The sequence below is a fragment of the Cibotium barometz genome, chromosome 60 (genome assembly GCF_041138505.1).
Source record: "Cibotium barometz isolate CiBa-2024 chromosome 60, ASM4113850v1, whole genome shotgun sequence".
NCBI classification, from domain to species: Eukaryota; Viridiplantae; Streptophyta; class Polypodiopsida; order Cyatheales; family Cibotiaceae; genus Cibotium; species Cibotium barometz.
In genome coordinates this window covers 21,151,756-21,171,478 of record NC_141105.1, presented here as the reverse complement: position 1 = coordinate 21,171,478, position 19,723 = coordinate 21,151,756, and the positions used below count along the sequence as shown (strand labels likewise).

The window sequence follows — 19,723 nt, the reverse complement described above, 5'->3', positions numbered from 1 at the left end:
TCTGATTCCAATCTTTATTATTAGTTTTATTTTATCTTCTTTAACATAACCATGCATAAAGGCATCATATAACATTTTGGAATCCAACTTGACCTTTTTTGCACTTTCCCACACTTATCGGCATGTTCTTTTAAATTTTCTTTTAACACACCTATTGAAGCAATTGCTTTCAAAAGAATAACTATGATACTTAAACAATATTCTTATTACCACCATCACTTGTAAATTAGATCTAAGCAGGAACAAAAAGACCTAGATTAAGAGAAGACAATCCTTTTTACTTACACACACCAAGCTCTTTGCTAATGAAGAAATGAAAACTCTCTTAAATCTCCTACACTCTCGTAAAACACCATGTTTCTCTCATAGTACAAGATAGAGAAACCATAGCTTATGCTATGCCCAATATACATAATTAATTCATCCTCTCTCAATACTAATACAAAATAACCTTTCTCTACTTAAAGAGAAACAAAACCCTAACCATAATTAACCATTTAAATCCATAAATTTAGCATTACAAAACAATAACTACAACACATACTCTACCCTTTTTGAGAGATCAGGATAAGTTGGAGAATTGATTGGAGTATAGCATATGGATCCACACAATTTCACTTCTGTACCTATCCTAATCATTATGCTAATTTAAGAGAAAGAGCTCTCGAATTTAATAATTAAGGGCAAAAGATAGAGAGAAGCCTATAGGAAGCTCTAAGAAATGGCCACCTAAGGCATATATATCACTCCATAGCACATTAGTAGCATAATTATACCCCAACACGACTTGACTTTGGGAGAGCGGGAAGTGGTCTCCTAGCTCCAGAAATTGCTCTAAAATCACGTGAGAGTGGAGGGGATAGTTGTAAAAGACGTGTAGAGCAAGAGGGAGAGCTTGTTATGATAAAAAGAAACTCTAAGGGCTAGGGAAGTAGGCTTATTTTTCACCTTGAGGATAGGGAAGAGAAGTCTCTAGATAACCCAAATACAACAGCAGTAGGGGGGGGGTATGGTCATACATGGAAAGGGGATGGTGGGAGGTAAGTTGAGAAGCATCTTGCTTCTCAAAGGAGGAAAGGCTAGGGAATGGGCAAGCAATCCCCTTGAGTAGGTTCCCCAAGCAGGACCCTGATTAATAAGGTCTAATTCACTAAGGTTACAATCTACACACACCTAGATGTCTGAATGGTCATTTACATTGGACTTAAATTTTACCTTTCACAAAAATAAAAAAAATAATTTGTTTCTAAATTTTTAAAATATTTATTTTTTCCTTTGATTTATTGTTTGCTAATGTACCATACCCAGCTTGAAATCAAGATTTATCACCATAACTCCTGATAATGGGTAGATTAAATTTTTTCTAGCGCTTGACCTAGTAAATTTTTTTAAGCTCTTGATCTAGTTAAAATTTCCCTTGTCTAATATTTACTACACCGTTGCCTTATAAAATTTATAAAATATATATTACTATCTATCATTGAGTCTCGAAATCAAAAAGTAATTTCATATCTTTGTATAATGGGCAGCATAAGAATTTTCGTAGCACGCTATTGAGGCAAAATTCACAAGTTCAATACTTACAATATACGAGTAAATAAAATGATAGAGGTCATTAGTTACGGAGAAGAAGGGACCTTACAACAATGTAGTGGAAATGCATAGGAGTAAATAAAATGATTGAGGTCATTAATTATGGAGAGGGAGGGACCTTCCAACAATGTAGTGGAGATGCATCGCCATCCTACGATGTTAGGCATTATGCATTGCCCGTAGGTCGATGGCTTTAAGAAGCACAAGCTTCATTTTTCTAATGACAACTGGATCAATGGATTGGTTCTCACTTCTTTCACTATTGTATATGTTTTATAGACCTTTTGCATCGCTACAAAGCAAGGACATTCTTTGCATCGCTACAAAGCAAGGACGTTCTTTGCATGTTTCTTTGGATATTGTTTATTATTCAATGATATTGGATATCGTTTCTTATTCAACGATATTCTTATTCTATGTGCATGTGTGTGTGTGTGTTTTGTATGCATGTGCATGTGTTCTATGTGCATGTGCATGCGCGTGCATCATAGACGCAAACATGTGTGTAGAGATTATGAGTATACACCTACGTGTGCATAGAAACTTATGGTTGGTCTGACGACATGCATGTCTATTCTCTGTGCACGGAAAGCATGTCTAAGATTGCTTTACCCCAATAATGTGTGCACCGAAGAACACCAAATTAGCAATTGAGGTGCGGAAGGCGGGTTTGGGCCACTAGTATTGTAAATATGTGTGTGAAAGAGAAAGTTTTGGGTTCCGACCGGGGTTTTAAAAAAGCGTCGACTGGTATGAGTCACCCCCTGTTTTTTTTCCCCTTTAATTGTTCGCTCATCAAAATATATATTAATATTCAGTCCTCTCTTCTCCCGCTGGCTACGCACATCTTCTCCTCTGCCACAAGGTGCACCAGTCTCTCTTGTTTTATGAATTGTTCCTTCACTTAAGCTTTAATGGCCAATAATCCTGTTTCTGAATTTTGATTTTACCACTAAGCCTCGATCGCATGTGGTGAGCGTTGAGATGTATTGGATGCTGCTGTTGCAGATACCATGGCGTTTTAATCAGCAGAGTTTAAGAAGCTGAGAGTTGGGGGTTTCCAACAATCAAGCAGATTTGATTGAAATCCCCATATTTTATAATGGTTCACACACTGTCTCTCACACAAACCTCCCCTTCTCCAAGTGGGCACTTCAAGTGCAATCTGTGCTGGGAGAAAGGCTGTGGAGCAGTGTACCACTGTGCACACTGTGAGTTTAACCTTCATGTCAGCTGTGCCGCCACCACGAAACAGCAGACCCACTTCGCCCACTATCAGCACCCCCTTCATCTCTGCCATTGCAGCACTGGCCACGTATGTGACGGGTGTGGCAAGGCCATACATACATGGGCTTTCAGATGTGACATGTGTGACTTTGACATGCACTCCCTATGTGTGAGGGCACCCAGGTTCATCTTGCACCCTAGTCATCCACATCCCCTTGTCCTTTTCAAATCCTCTGAGAAAATGGGCTCATGCCAATGTGATGGATGTAATGGACGCGCGACAGACTGTGTCTATCGATGCCGCCGTTGTAATTACAATCTACACCAGTCTTGTGCCACACTCCCACTTAAAATCAATCACCCGAAGCATCCCGAGCACGCTGTAAGTCTGCTCTTTGAGGTGCCCAATTAGGAGCTTACTTTCACATGTGGAGAATGTGCAGAACAAGGCAAGGGATGGCTCTTTCATTGTGCCAGTTGCCGGTTTAATCTCCACCCCGGCTGTGCTAACATATCACACGAGCTGCCTCATGCCAGTTTGGAGACTATTGCACATGAGAAGAGCAATGCCTCTGCCCCTTCCGTCCTGCTTAATTCCTCATCTGCCAACATGCTCAGTAGCAATGACCTGGAGGCAGTTGAAAGGGTTCTATGCTTTGCTCGAGAGACGCTCTTACTCCATGCTTCACAAGACTGTTCTCGAAGCTCCATGGATGTTGAGCAGGACATTTGCCCAACATGTCTTGAAGGTAACCTGCATGAAAATTTTCTATTGCGAGTTGAGCTGAAGAGTGATGACCTTATTTATTTACTGTGTTTGTCCAGGATATGAGCCTGGTAACCCAAAGAGAAGCACAAGCTGTGGACATCATTTCCACCTAGCTTGCATCCTCAAGTGGATGGAAAGGAGCAGACATTGTCCTATCTGTCGTAAAAACATGAACATTCTAATGTGACATTGACTTGTGTGATTGTGCTTGGACATTGTGACTAGACAATCAGGCTTGTCATGCGCGTACCACGACATTGGATGAGGTATATCAATGAGAACCTGATTAAATGTGTGAGAAGTGGCTTATCGAAGTAAGCAGCAGCCACTTGAAGCCCTATCTCAGTACAGTTATGGAAAGATTCTAAGAGTCTACCTTGAGCCTCGGGTTCCTAGTATCAAAGTACAAATCTGTGGCTTTGCAAGAAAGCTATAATCTACAGCCAACCATGGCAGCTTTCTTCTTTAGAATTCTAATGAGTCTTTTGCTAGCTGCTTGTATAAAGGCACTTATTTTTATGAGTAAAGAGCAGTTGTTGGCTAATGTAGTACCTTTCTTCTCAACGCAGTTGGTTTGCTACTGTTAACAGCTTTGTTTGTTGTAAGGAGTTTTGTGCTAGCTGAGACATGTCATGTAAGTCATGTCTACACACTAGTGACGCTGGTATCAAAGCTGAGGTTAGACAGATATTTCTACTTATTCCCACACCTTATTTTGTGAAGGGAGGTGTACATTGATTTGAATTCTTTTTAGTATTACATTGACATTGATGGGGGCACGTGCAGTCCTAGTGGTGGTTTGGAAACAAGTTGATAGAGTGAGAGCGTTAGCAAAGAAAGGCAGCTCAGAGAGTTGGCGTTAAGGAAGTACTGATGGAGAAAAAAGAGATAGCAGCAACCTCAACTGTTGATGGCATCCAATAATGTCTGTATATATGATTGCACATCACCACTGATGCGATCAAGTGTGAACGGCGGGTAATGTTCTTGGGTGATGGTTGTAGGTCAAAGATCCAGTGATATCTAACACGGGGGATACCAAGTAGACAAAGGGGACACATTATTATGGTGCATGGCCGGTAAGGTACATGCTGGATGCTACGGGATCAATCGTATATATATGGGTGGGTGGTAAGACAGAGTATGCCATGCTCGGGTTCTTCTTACTATCTGAGGATCTTCTTCTTCATCTCCTTCATTTTTTTTCATGGATGCCAGTTTCATGGTTAGGGTTCCTACCATGTTTCTGCTCTGCCCTGCTCACAGACTCTCCACCGTTGAGTTTAACTCCCATGCACATGGACACATATTTTAAGAGCCTTGGATTCTTTAGTCTACTTACAAACCATGAAAGCTAATTCTACACTTTTGGTATTGCATACATTCTTCAAGAAAATTCCCTGATTCCTTCAATAAACTCCATTGATGTCTTTGATCTCTTCTTGATTTGGCTTAGCTATAAATTATTAGCACGCCCTTAATCTCAAATGCTGCTTTTTTTTTCCATCACCTCAAGAATGTGCTTTGGCATGATCACCACTGGTTTCCTTGCTTTCTCAAGTCTTGATCATTACTATGTTCCATTTTCTCTAACGTTTCTTTGTAGCTCTAGGTATTGTTTGTTCAAACTCGGCCAACTACTTACTTCTACAGTCCTATGTTTATTACAACTACTTCGTATACTAGACAACGACCACCACCCCCTTCAGATGACGACGTTGCATTGCTAAGCAAGTCGGCTGGCCTGGCTGGCCTGGCTGGGCTGGCCGTCTCACAGCCGAGAGGACGGTTATCTCCGACGGCGCTATTCGGCTACGGAGAGAGCTTCAACGGCAGCTGAATCGGAGAGTTTCCAGCGCCGACCATTCATCGTCGTCGGCCACTGAAAGACACTTCGCCAAGCTCCGATGGGAGGTCAAACGTCAGACAAGCTTCAACGCAGTCGTGGGGCTGGCCTTCGCCGTGGGGCTGGTCTTCGCCCCCCCCACACCAAACGAAAAATTGCTTCGCCCCCCCCCACACAGTAGTGGGGTTGGTCTTCGCCCCCCACCCCCACACACAGTATTGCGATTTTTCTCTACACCTCACGAGATTGTGTTTGCGCAGACAAACTTCAATTTCGAAAGGAAAAAAAAATGAAATAGCTTACCTGCGTTTTTGCTTGCTGTGAGAGAGAGAGAGAGAGAGAGAGAGAGAGTTCTTCCCTTCAAAAATGTCTTGGCAGCCTCCCTCCACACACTCCATTGGAGATAAGGATGAGGAGATGAATGGTCGAAAACCATTGAGTGGGCTTCGGTCCCCCGGTCACGCGCGGACCCTGACGACACCATCGAACCACGCTTTGATACCAGTGTTAGATATCCGTAACGCCGCTACGGGCGTTTCCACAGGAGGGGACGGCCTCTGGCTCACCACCCAGCCATAGAGGAAGAATAAGGATTGCCCCTCATCCCCTAGGCTATATAGTGTGTGGCTTGCCGTCCACACTAGCCTGGCCGCCCATGACTCCGCATGGGCGTCCTCTCCCACTGAACCCCGGACATGGCCATCCGGTCTGCCATCGGTCAGGCGTTACAGCCTACGTGACATTACCCCGGACATGGCCATCCGGTCTGCCGTCGGTCATCACAGGCGTTACAGCCTACGTGACAGTTTTGCTCTATTAAGATTGAGAGTACAAAGAGTAAGTATGTCATTGTGGGATGATTCTAAACTACTTTCATCAAAGTTGATGTTTCTAAAGATGCTAGGAGTTCCTTACCCAATGTTCGAAATAATTTGTTGGAGTCTAAACATCTTATACAAGTCTTCTTGTAATTCGAAGTCACATAATTTACAATTGTTAACTAATAACATTGACTGGATTAAGCATGATAGATGGTAGAAGTAATGTCCACAAGGCAATGTCTAATAACCGCTCCATTCGTCAAAATTTATCACAAACTGGACATACATTGTGAGGATTTATTGGGCATTCCCTTATTAATGATGGATGAGAGATTAGTGTACTTATATGCTTAATATTGAGCTTCTCTTCTAAGGTTGCAACTTGCTCCTTATGTGCACGGAGCTCTCTACTCAAAGAGACATTGTCAAATACAACAGCAGTAGGGGGGGGGGTATGGTCATACATGGAAAGGGGATGGTGGGAGGTAAGTTGAGAAGCATCTTGCTTCTCAAAGGAGGAAAGGCTAGGGAATGGGCAAGCAAGCCCATTGAGTAGGTTCCCCAAGCAGGACCCTGATTAATAAGGTCTAATTAACTAAGGTTACAATCTACACACACCTAGATGTCTGAATGGTCATTTACATTGGACTTAAATTTTACCTTTCACAAAAATCACAAAAAATAATTTGTTTCTAAATTTTTAAAATATTTTTTTTTCTTTGATTTCTTGTTTGCTAATGTACCATACCGAGCTTGAAATCAAGATTTATCAGCAAAACTCCTGATAATGGGTAGATTAAATTTTTTCTAGCGCTTGACCTAGTAAAAAATTTTAAGCTCTTGATCTAGTTAAAATTTCCCTTGTCTAATATTTACTACACCGTTGCCTTATAAAATTTATAAAATATATATTACTATCTATCATTGAGTCTCGAAATCAAAAAGTAATTTCATATCTTTGTATAATGGGCAGCGTAAGAATTTTCGTAGCACGCTATCAAGGCAAAATTCACAAGTTCAATACTTACAATATAGGAGTAAATAAAATGATAGAGGTCATTAGTTACGGAGAAGAAGGGACCTTACAACAATGTAGTGGAAATGCATAGGAGTAAATAAAATGTTTGAGGTCATTAATTATGGAGAGGGAGGGACCTTCCAACAATGTAGTGGAGATGCATCGCCATCCTACGATGTTAGGCATTATGCATTGCCCGTAGGTTGATGGCTCTAAGAAGCACAAGCTTTATTTTTCTAATGTGACAAACTGGATCAATGGGATGGGTTCTCTATATGTTTTATAGACCTTTTGTATCGCTACAAAGCAAGGACGTTCTTTGCATGTTTCTTTGGATATTGTTTTTTCATGTTTCTTTGGATATTGTTTCTTATTCAATGATATTGGATATCGTTTCTTATTCAACGATATTCTTATTCTATGTGCATGTGTGTGTGTGTGTTTTGTATGCATGTGCATGTGGTCTATGTGCATGTGCATGCGCGTGCATCATAGACGCAAACATGTGTGTAGAGATTATGAGTATACACCTACGTGTGCATAGAAACTTATGGTTGGTCTGACGACATGCATGCCAACCCATGGAAAGCATTGAGGTGCGGAAGGCGGGTTTGGGCCACAAGGGATGGCTCTTTCATTGTGCCAGTTGCCGGTTTAATCTCCACCCCGGCTGTGCTAACATATCACACGAGCTGCCTCATGCCAGTTTGGAGACTATTGCACATGAGGAGAGCAATGCCTCTGCCCCTTCCGTCCTGCTTAATTCCTCATCTGCCAACATGCTCAGTAGCAATGACCTGGAGGCAGTTGAAAGGGTTCTATGCTTTGCTCGAGAGACGCTCTTACTCCATGCTTCACAAGACTGTTCTCGAAGCTCCATGGATGTTGAGCAGGACATTTGCCCAACATGTCTTGAAGGTAACCTGCATGAAAATTTTCTATTGCGAGTTGAGCTGAAGAGTGATGACCTTATTTATTTACTGTGTTTGTCCAGGATATGAGCCTGGTAACCCAAAGAGAAGCACAAGCTGTGGACATCATTTCCACCTAGCTTGCATCCTCAAGTGGATGGAAAGGAGCAGACATTGTCCTATCTGTCGTAAAAACATGAACATTCTAATGTGACATTGACTTGTGTGATTGTGCTTGGACATTGTGACTAGACAATCAGGCTTGTCATGCGCGTACCACGACATTGGATGAGGTATATCAATGAGAACCTGATTAAATGTGTGAGAAGTGGCTTATCGAAGTAAGCAGCAGCCACTTGAAGCCCTATCTCAGTACAGTTATGGAAAGATTCTAAGAGTCTACCTTGAGCCTCGGGTTCCTAGTATCAAAGTACAAATCTGTGGCTTTGCAAGAAAGCTATAATCTACAGCCAACCATGGCAGCTTTCTTCTTTAGAATTCTAATGAGTCTTTTGCTAGCTGCTTGTATAAAGGCACTTATTTCTATGAAGTACCTTTCTTCTCAACGCAGTTGGTTTGCTACTGTTAACAGCTTTGTTTGTTGTAAGGAGTTTTGTGCCAGCTGAGACATGTCATGTAAGTCATGTCTACACACTAGTGACGCTGGTATCAAAGCTGAGGTTAGACAGATATATCTACTTATTCCCACACCTTATTTTGTGAAGGGAGGTGTACATTGATTTGAATTCTTTTTAGTATTACATTGACATTGATGGGGGCACGTGCAGTCCTAGTGGTGGTTTGCAAACAAGTTGATAGAGTGAGAGCGTTAGCAACGAAAGGCAGCTCAGAGAGTTGGCGTTAAGGAAGTACTGATGGAGAAAAAGAGATAGCAGCAACCTCAACTGTTGATGGCATGCAATAATGTCTGTATATATAATGTTCTTGGGTGATCGTTGTAGGTCAAAGATCCAGGGATATCTAACACGGGGGATACCAAGTAGACGAAGGTGCTTGGCCGGTAAGGTACATGCTGGATGCTACGGGATCAATCGTATATATATGGTTGGGTGGTAAGACAGAGTATGCCATGCTAGGGTTCTTCTTACTATCTGAGGATCTTCTTCTTCATCTCCTTCATTTTTCATGGATGCCAGTTTCATGGTTAGGGTTCCTACCATGTTTCTGCTCTGCCCTGCTCACAGACTCTCCACCGTTGAGTTTAACTCCCATGCACATGGACACATATTTTAAGAGCCTTGGATTCTTTAGTCTACTTAAAAACCATGAAAGCTAATTCTACACTTTTGGTATTGCATACATTCTTCAAGAAAATTCCCTGATTCCTTCAATAAACTCCATTGATGTCTTTGATCTCTTCTTGATTTGGCTTAGCTATAAATTATTAGCACGCCCTTAATCTCAAATGCTGCTTTTTTTTTTTCATCACCTCAAGAATGTGCTTTGGCATGATCACCACTGGTTTCCTTGCTTTCTCAAGTCTTGATCATTACTATGTTCCATTTTCTCTAACGTTTCTTTGTAGCTCTAGGTATTGTTTGTTCAAACTCGGCCAACTACTTACTTCTACAGTCCTATGTTTATTACAACTACTTCGTATACTAGTTATACTTCCCTGCTCCATAGTGTTTTGTTTCTCACTATTTGTGCTCTCTTACCCCATATTGTTTTGATCCTAAACGAGATCTACTACACTTGCTTCACATGCTCCTTATTTCATAGTGTTTTATTCCATAATTTTAGAAGAGCTACTTTGAACACCCACAAATCAGGACGAATCTTGATGAACTAGTTTAGCTTATCATGTTGGAGTTGCAAATCTTGCATGGGTAGTGGGGATTGCAAGATGGGAAAAGGGATGCCAAGTAATCCCTCATGCAAAAGCAGTGTGGTAGTCCAAAGGGACGTCTCCTATCGTCAACTCCCCCAAGCTTGTCTTTTGTGGAAGATTGGAGTGTTGGTTAGGAAGAGTGGGGGCCTACCTTAGCATGCTAGAGCCTCCATAGGCCCATGCAGACGTGTGTACCTCTAGGGGTGTTAGCGGTCCCCTCACGAGAAGGGGCAGGTTGGACACATATGTTGGTCAACCATGAAGCTATTCTTTGTTGTGTGAACCATGACACATCATAGGTGGTATGGCAACTCTTGCTTTCTAAGATAGTATCAAAGCCTCGGTTCATGGTCCTGGACCATTTCCCTCACTGCTTGATTGGAGGAGAGTGTTGGAGGTGCAAATCTCACATGGGTAGTGGGAATTGCAAGATGGGAAAAGTGATGCCAAGTAATCCCACATGCAAAGGCAATGTGGAAGATGGAAAGGTATATATAGTCCAAAGTGTGGAAGATTGGAGGAAGAGTGGAGGGTTGGTTAGGCAGAGTGGGGACGTACCTTAGCGTGCAAGAGCCTCCATAGGCCCATGCGGATGTGTGTGCCTTCAAGGGTGCTAGTGGCCTCGTCTCGCGGGAAGGGGCACGTTGGGCACATAAGTTGGCCAACCATCAATTTCTTCCTTGGTGTGTGAACCATGATACCTTAGCATGCAAGAGCTTCCATAGGCCCATGCGGATGTGTGTGCCTTCAAGGGTGCTAGTGGCCTTGTCTCGCGGGAAGGGGCACGCTGGGCACCCAAGTTGGCCAACCATCAATTTCTTCCTTGGTGTGTGAACCATGATACATCATGGGCAGTGTGGCAACTCTTAGTTTCTAAGATATCATTGAATGTCTTTAGCTTGGCTATTGGAAATGGACCTTTTGGTCTAAAAGTGAAATGGAACTTTTGTTTCACTTCCATCTTGCCTCTTGATGACACTTCCTAGATTACAAGAATAAATGTGGATGGCCTAGATTATAAATAGAGACTCAGATTATAAATGTGGATGGCCTAGATTTGGTATGTGACTAAGTTTACTTCCTAGATTGTTTGAGCAACTCAATATAGGCTAGTAGAAAAGGTTCACATCAATTATGGATCTTTTCCCAAGAATACCTTGTGCATCTGCAATTCTAACACTTGTTGGGATAAGTGAAAGGGTTAATAGTTCAAATTACCAAGTATCACTTAGGGTGGTTATTCCAATGGTTAGAGTGATTTAACATATATATTTCACAATTATTCCAAAGGATTAGAGTGATTTAACATGTGTACTTCACAATTATTCCAAGGATTGGAGTGATTTAACATGTGTCCTTTTACTCGATTTATAAACCACGAAAGCTAATTATACACTCTTGGTATTGCAGACATTCATTCTTCGAGAAAATTCCTTGATTCTTTTTATAAACTCCATGAATGGCTTTGATCTCTTCTTGATTTGGGTTAGCTATAAATTCTTGGCGCTCTCTTAATCTAAAATGCTTGTTTTTAAAAAATAAAATAAAATTTAATCACACTATGGCATGATCACTACTAATTTACTTGCCTCTCAAGTGTTGATCCATAATTATGTTCCATTTCTTTCAAATTTTCTATGTGTATTATTGTATGTAGACTTGGTCTACTTCTCAAACTCTGCTTCATATACTAGTTGTGATTCCCTAGTACCTACTCCATAGTGTTTAAATCCTCACTATTAGTTTTTTGAACCCTTAGTGTTTTGATCCAAAATGGTCCTTTTTGTTTTGCTTCCATCTTGTCCCTCTTTGACAAATGGTCCTTTTTGTTTTGCTTCCATCTTGTCCCTCTTTGACAAATCTTTTTGTGAATTTAGCTAATGTTAATTTCAAACTTCTATGGTAGCCTATGCTTCCATCTTCTTTGTATACTAGTGCTTCCCTATTCCATAGTTTTTTTATCCAAACTAATTTTAGAAGAGGTTCTTTGAACTCTTGCAAATCAGGACAAATCTTGGTGAAATAGTTTGCTTATCGTTGAATGTCTTTAGCTTAGCTATGGTGTAAAATGGTCCTTTTTGTTTTGCTTCCATCTTGTCCCTCTTTGACAAATGGTCCTTTTTGTTTTGCTTCCATCTTGTCCCTCTTTGACAAATCTTTTTGTGAATTTAGCTAATGTTAATTTCAGACTTCTATGGTAGCCTATGCTTCCATCTTCTTTGTATACTAGTGCTTCCCTATTCCATAGTTTTTTGATCCAAACTAATTTTAGAAGAGGTTCTTTGAACTCTTGCAAATCAGGACAAATCTTGATGAAATAGTTTGCTTATCGTTGAATGTCTTTAGCTTAGCTATGGTGTAAAATGGTCCTTTTTGTTTTGCTTCCATCTTGTCCCTCTTTGACAAATGGTCCTTTTTGTTTTGCTTCCATCTTGTCCCTCTTTGACAAATCTTTTTGTGAATTTAGCTAATGTTAATTTGAGACTTCTATGGTAGCCTAGGTTTGATATGTGACTAAGTTTTCTTCCTAGATTGTTGAAGCAACTCAACATAGGCTTGTAAAAATGTTCACATCAATTATCAAAATTTCCCCAAGAATACCTTTATCTATCCAATATTCTAACACTTGTTGGGATAAGTGAAATGGTTGAGGGTTCAAATCATGAAGTATCTTATGGCTACCATTTAGGGTGGTTATTCCAAGGATTAGAGTGATTTCACATGTGTACTCATGGCTAGTCACTTCGTGGACTCTCTTAGGATCTTTTCACAAAGTTAGCACTTACTATGTGGCTTGCTTTACATTGGGAGAGACTTGGGTGCAAGGAGTTGAAAACTAAGGCTAAGACATTGAGAGAGACACTAGGTGCAAGGAATTGACGAATAAGACTCATAACTTGTTGATCTTGATCGACAAAGATAGAAAAGTAATAGAAACATAAAGAAATTCTTAAATGAATCTTGCAGTGTATAATGTTTTCTCCAAGAAATATGGACTACAAAAAGGATCAAACTAATTGAATATTAACTTCTCAAAAACTCCCTAGTGACACAAATTATGCTCCTAACATAGCTTTTACAAATGCTAGTTGTCTTTGATCATTTCAACAAGTAAGTGATGAACCAATCAATATCCTATTTCAAATGGCCTTAGAGAGCCCCTTGAAAATTGGGCATTTTCAACGCACATTGCAACCAAATGTGGTCTAATGGTGACTAAAATTTACAAGAGTGAGTATGGGGTCCACATATATACTCTCTCAAACTTTTGTCACCATAGGATCACATTTGGTTGCAATGTGCATTGAAAGGCCCAATTTTCAATGTGTTGTGGCCTTAGAGAGTCCCTATTGCAACTAAATAAGATCCGATGGTGACCAAAATTTGCAAGTATGAGGTTGGGGTCCACATATACACTCTTGCAAGTTTAGTCACCCACATCGAACCACATTTGGTTGCAATGTGCATTGGAAGGGCTCAATTTTCAATGAGTTGTGGCCTTAGAGAGCCCCTTGAAAATTACCTTTTCAATGCACATTGCAACCAAATGTGGTATGATGGTGACAAAACTTTGCAAAGAGTGTATATGTGGACCCCACCCTCACTCTTACAAAGTTTGGTCACCATCGGATCATATTTGGTTGCAATGTGCATTGGAAAGGCCCATTTTTCAATGTGTTGTGGCCTTAGAGAGCCCTCTAAAAAATGGGCCCTTAGCACACACATTGCACACATTTTTTAGAGAGCCCTCTAAAAAATGGGCCCTTAGCACACACATTGCACACAAATGTAGTCCGATGGTGATAAAACTTTGTAAAAGAGTGTATATATGGACTTTACCCTCCCTCTTTCAAAGTTTGGTTATCGTCAAACTACATTTGTTCGCAATATGCCTTGGAAAGGCCCAATTTTCAATGTGTTGAGGCCTCCCTAAAAATTGGGCCTTTCCAATGCACATTGCATCCAAATGTGATCCTATGGAGACCAAACTCTGCAAGAGTGTATATGTAGACCCCACTCTCACTCTTATAAAGTTTGGTTACCATCAAAGCATATTTGGTTATAATGTACATTGGAAAGGCCTAGTTTTAATTGTGTGGTGCCCTTAGAGCCCCCTAAAAATTGTGCCTTCGGCACGTACACTACACATAGATGTGGTAGGATGATCACAAAAGTTTGCAAGACTATATAAATTGATCCCATCCTCACTCTTCCAAATTTTTGTCACACCATCGGACCACATTTGGTTGCAATGTGCATTGGAAGGGCCCCATTTTCAATGTGTTGTGGCCTTAGAGAGCCCCCTAAAAATTGGGCCTTTTCGAGGTTCATTGTAACCAAATAAGATCCTATGGTGACCAAACTTTGCAAGAGTGAATGTGGGGTCAACATATACACTCTTTCAAATTTTGGTCACCATCGGACCACATTTGGTTGCAATGTGCATTGAAAAGGCCCAATTTCCAATGTGTTGTGGCCTTAGGGAGCCCCCTGAAAAGTGGGCCTTTCTAATGCACAATATGCACACTTTTGAAAGTTTGGTCACCATTGGACCACATTTGGTTGTAATGTGCATTGGAAAGGCCCAATTTCCAATGTGTTGTGGCCTTAGAGAGCTCCCAAAAAATTGGGCCCTTTCAATGCACATTACAACCAAATAAAGCTTGACTGACCAAAATTTTTAAAAGTGAGGGGGGGTCCACATATACACTCTTGAAAAGTCTGGTCACTATCCAACCATATTTGGTTACAATGTGCATTGGAAAGGCCCAATTTTCAATGTGTTGTGGCCCTAAAGAGTTAAAAATTGGGCTTTTGGCATACACATTGCACACAAATGTGGTTCGATGAGGATGACATAACTTTTTAAGAGTATAAAATAGGACCCCAACATCCCTCTTGCAAAGTTTGGTCATCATCGGACCACATTTTATTGTAATGTGCATTGGGAAGGCCCAATTTGCAATGTGTTGTGGCCTTAGAGAGCCCCTTGAAAATTGGGCCTTTCCAATGCACATTGCAACCAAATGTGGTCCAAACTTTGCAAGAGTGTATATGTAGACCCTATCCTCACTCTTGTAAAGTTTGGTCACCATTAGACCATATTTGGTTGTAATGTGCATTTGAAAGGCCCAATTTTCAGTATATGGTGGCCTTAGAGTCCCCTGAAAATTGGGCCTTCGACGCATACATTGCACACAAATGTGGTTCAATGGTCACAAAATTTGCAAGAGTTTATATGTGGATCCCACCCACTCTGGAAAAGTTTGGTCACCATTGAACAACATTTGGTTGCAATGTGCATTGGAAGGGCCCAATTTTTAGAGTGTTGTGGCCTTAGAGAGTCCCCTGAAAATTAGGCCTTTCCAATGCACATTGAAACTAAATAAGGTCTGATGGTGACCAAACATTTTAAGAATGAGTGTGGGGTCCATATATACACTCTTGCAAAGTTTGGTCACCATCATACCACATTTGGTTGCAATGTGCATTGGTAAGGCCCAATTTTTAATATGTGGTAGCCTTAGAGAGCCCCCTGAAAATTGGGTCTTTCCAATAGACATTGCAACCAAATGTTGTTCGATGGTGATCGAACTTTGTAAGAGTGAGGGTGGGGTCCACATGTACACTCTTGCAAAGTTTGGTCACCCTAGGACCACATTTGGTTGCAATGTACATTGGAAAGGCCCAATTTTCAATGTGTTGTGGCCTAAAAGAGCTCCTTGAAAATTGGGCCTAAAAGAGCTCCTTGAAAATTGGGCCTTTCCAATACACATTGCACTTAAATATGGTCCGATGGTGAAGAAACTTTACAAGATTGTAGATGTGGAGTCCACCCTCACTCTTGTAAATTTTGGTCATCATCAAAGTATATATGGCCTTCCCAACACACATCGGAGTATACATCGGCTTCCCAACACACATTGCAAAATGTGGTCCAATGGTGACCAAACTTTGAAAGAGTATATATATGGACCCCACCCTCACTTTTGTAAAGTTTGGTCACCATTAGATCAGATTTGGTTGCAATGTGTATCAGAAAGGTCCAATTGTCAATGTGTTGTGGCCTTAGAGCGCCCTCCGAAAATTGTCCATTTGGCACACACATTGCACACAAATGTGGTCCGATGGTGACAAAACTTTGCAAGAGTGTATATGTGGACCCTAAACTCACTCTTACAAAGTTTTGTCACCATCGGACAACATTTGGTTGCAATGTGCATTGGAATGGCCCAATTTTCAATGGGTTGTGGCCTTAGAGAGCCCCCGCCCCCCGCCCAAAAATTGGGTCTTTCCAACACACATTGCAACCAAATGTTGTCTGATGGTGACCAAATTTTGCAAGAGTGAGGGTGAGGTCATCGTATACATTCTTGCAAAGTTTGGTCACCATCGGATCATATTTGGTTGCAATGTGCATTGGAAAGTCCCAATTTTCAATGTGTTATGCCCATAGAGAGCCCCTTGAAAATTGGGTCTTTCCAATAGACATTACAACCAAATGTGGTCCGATGATAATCAAACTTTGAAAGTGTGTATATGTGGACTCCACCCTCACTCTTTCCAAGTTTAGTTACTATCAAAGTACATTTGAATGCAATGTGCGGGGGCCAAAAGCCCAATTTCGAGGGGGCTCTTTAAGGACATGACACATTAAAAACCGGACAAATGGCACAAACATTGCAACCAGATTTACTCTGATGGTGATCAAACTTTGCAAGTATGTATGTGTGGACACCACCCTCACTCTTGGAAAGTTTGGTCACCATCGGAGCACATTAAGCTGTAATGTACGGGTTGAAGGTCCAATTTTGAGGGGGCTCTCTGAGGCCATGACACATTGGAAACCATGCAAATGGTTCACACATTGCAACCAAATGTGCTCCGATGGTGAATGAACTTTGCAAGTGTGTATACGTAGTCTCCACCCTCACTTTTTCAAATTTTGGTCGCCCCATTAGAGCACATTTGGTTGCAAAGTGGAGGCCAAAGGCCCAATTTCAAGGGGGCTCTTTAAGGTCACGACATATTGGAAACTAAGTAAATAGAATGCACATTGTGACCAAATGTGCTTTGATGGTGACCTAACTTTGCAAGTGTGTATATGCGGATCCCACCCTCACTCTTACAAAGTTTAGTCACCATTAGAGCACATTTGAATGTAATGTGCGGGCCAAAGGCCCAATTTTGAGAGGGCTCCTTCAAGCCACGACACATTGAAAACCGAAAAAGTGGCACAAACATTGCAACTAAATATTATCTGATGGTGACCAAAATTTTTAAGTGTGTATCTATGGATACATTGAATTGTAAGGCCACAACATATTGGCACGCATATTGTAACCAAATGTTCTCCTATGGTGACCAAGCTTTGTAAGTGTGTATATGTAGACCCCACCCTCACTCTTGCAACGTTTCGTCACCATCAGAGCACATTTGGTGATAATATGTGGGCCAAAGGCCCAATTTTTAGGGGACTCTCTAAGGCCATGACATGTATGGCACACACATTGAAACTAGATGTACTCTGGGGTGACCAAACTAAATGTGTTTCGATGGTGATCAGACTTTGCAAGTGTATATATGTGGACCTCACCCACACTATCGGAACACATTTGGTTGCAATGTGCAAGCCAAAGTGGCACCAAATAAATAGAGACCAAAAGAGACAAAACATTAGTGAAAGAAAAAGATATGTTTGAATAAGTTTATGCATGTGAATGTTTGTGTGTATGCATTATAGAGGTACATGTGTGTGTGTGTGTGTGTGTGTGTGTGTGTGTGTGTGTGAATGTTTGTGTGTGTGTGTGTGTGTGTGTGTGTGTGAATGTTTGTGTGCATGTGCGCAGAGAGAGAGAGAAATGATACACTTCTATGGAACTTAAATTGGATCATGTATAAATGTAAGAATGATGGAACTATAATATAAGGACGCTAGCCCAGCTATGCAATATATATAAAAATTCATAAAAATTATTTTTGAAAAAAATACACTTTTTTGGTAACTCGGTTGAGTTACAAAAAAAAAGGATTTTTTCAAGTTTAAAAAAATGAAAAAAAAATTTAATTTTTTTAAAACTTGATCAAGCTACTTTTAAAAAAATGTAACAATTTTTTTTTTGGTAAATTGATTGAGGTATGTAACTCGATCGAGTTACATGCAAATTTAAAAATTTTGATTTTATCTTTCGGGATGTGGTTGAATTACACACGTGTCCAACTATAGTTATGGGTATTCCCATAACTCACATGGGAATTTTTTCTTTATTTACATAGTCGTCGAGGTGCATGCTTGATGTACATGTATGCCATGGTGTAAATATGTAATTTGGTCGAGTTACATATTGGACATCCATGTATGTAGCTTGTTACTCAGTCGAGTTCCATGCTGGATGTCCAGCAAGTAAATCGATCGATATAGGTGGCACATACGTGGATATAAACCACATAACTCCACAGAGAAGCAAGTAACATAGTGTGGTATATCCATGATGTGTATGGTGTGTTGATGTAATATGTCTATGATGGTATGCACATGATATGATTATGCTAAAGCCTTGGGTGTAATGCATTTCTACGCACCCTTCCAACATGGTATTAGAGCAAACTCCCTCCTCTCTAGTCAAATCAGGATCTTAGGCATTCCAATTAGTAGGGTAATTAGTCTGAATTTTTTCATAATTACCCCTCTTATCCATCTCTTACAAATCTACTCATAGCACCATTTGGGTGGTTTCTATTTAGTGTCTACTTTTGAGATAGTCTCAGCTTGATTCTTGTGCATGTTGCTCTTTTTATGCATACAAGCTTCATCAAATCCATCTCTAAGGTTGAATGCCTCCCCTTAGTCCTAAACCACTGCACCCTTCATCGCTTGTATTTCTAATAGGGCCCACTTTCAAGGTGGTTGGATTAACTTCAAGTCATACTATCCTTAACCATTTACTTGCACCTTGACTAACCAGGTGATGAGAATAATATTGACTGGTCCATGACTAAAGAATCCACACTAACCACCTTGACAAACCACGATTATGAATAATATTGACTGGTCCATGACTAAAGAATTCACACTTTGCTTATTCATGATGGATTGATGACCAGTCTTGACTCACACCTATTGGAGTGCGGACGAAGGTAGCAACATCTGCACAGATGCAGCAAGCAAGGAGAGATAGAGAGAAGCACAACACTCAAAGTTGATTGATGAGAATCAGTCAAATACAAGTGAAGTGACATGATAAGGTCACACACACACACTCATAAGAGTGTACACATGCTCGGGGAAAAAAAATTCAAGGAGGGAAAAAGTAACTAGCCCATTATTAGCCTACGTCCACACATCACTACCATATAATTAGCCAAAAATACTCCCTGTAGTGATGATGTGAACATGTACAAGGAACATGTGGCTGATCAATCCTAAAATGGAAATAAGCCCAAAGATTTGCGAAAAGCTTCAAACTTCTCTCACGAGAGAGTCTTTATGAATATATTATCCACATTGTCATGTGTAGAGATATAAGCCATGATGGGCCTCTCCTGCAATGAGTCTCTCTTTGACATAATGGTAATGCACCTTAATGTGCTTTGTGTTAGCATGAAAATTGGGTTCCTCACAAGGAAATGTGAGGGCAAAAGGACGAAAGAACCAAATGTGCGAGAGATGAGAGAAAATCAACACA

At 40.7% G+C, this 19,723-nt stretch overlaps 1 protein-coding gene and 1 pseudogene across 2 annotated transcripts; both read left to right on the top strand.

The window, feature by feature from the left end:
• Positions 1-2,379: 2,379 nt before the first annotated feature.
• Positions 2,380-4,133, top strand: LOC147605113 (uncharacterized; annotated as a pseudogene). The gene is made up of 3 exons (XR_015265226.1): positions 2,380-2,458; positions 2,602-3,569; positions 3,646-4,133. The product of XR_015265226.1 is annotated as an uncharacterized LOC147605113 (transcript).
• Positions 4,134-7,855: 3,722 nt separating this feature from the next.
• LOC147605112 (uncharacterized) lies at positions 7,856-8,887 on the top strand. Its single transcript, XM_086794286.1, has 3 exons — positions 7,856-8,192; positions 8,269-8,396; positions 8,584-8,887. Exons 1-3 carry the CDS (start codon positions 7,856-7,858, stop codon positions 8,809-8,811), a joined length of 693 nt encoding a protein of 230 aa, XP_086650412.1. The 3' UTR covers positions 8,812-8,887.
• The last annotated feature ends 10,836 nt before the right edge of the window (positions 8,888-19,723 follow it).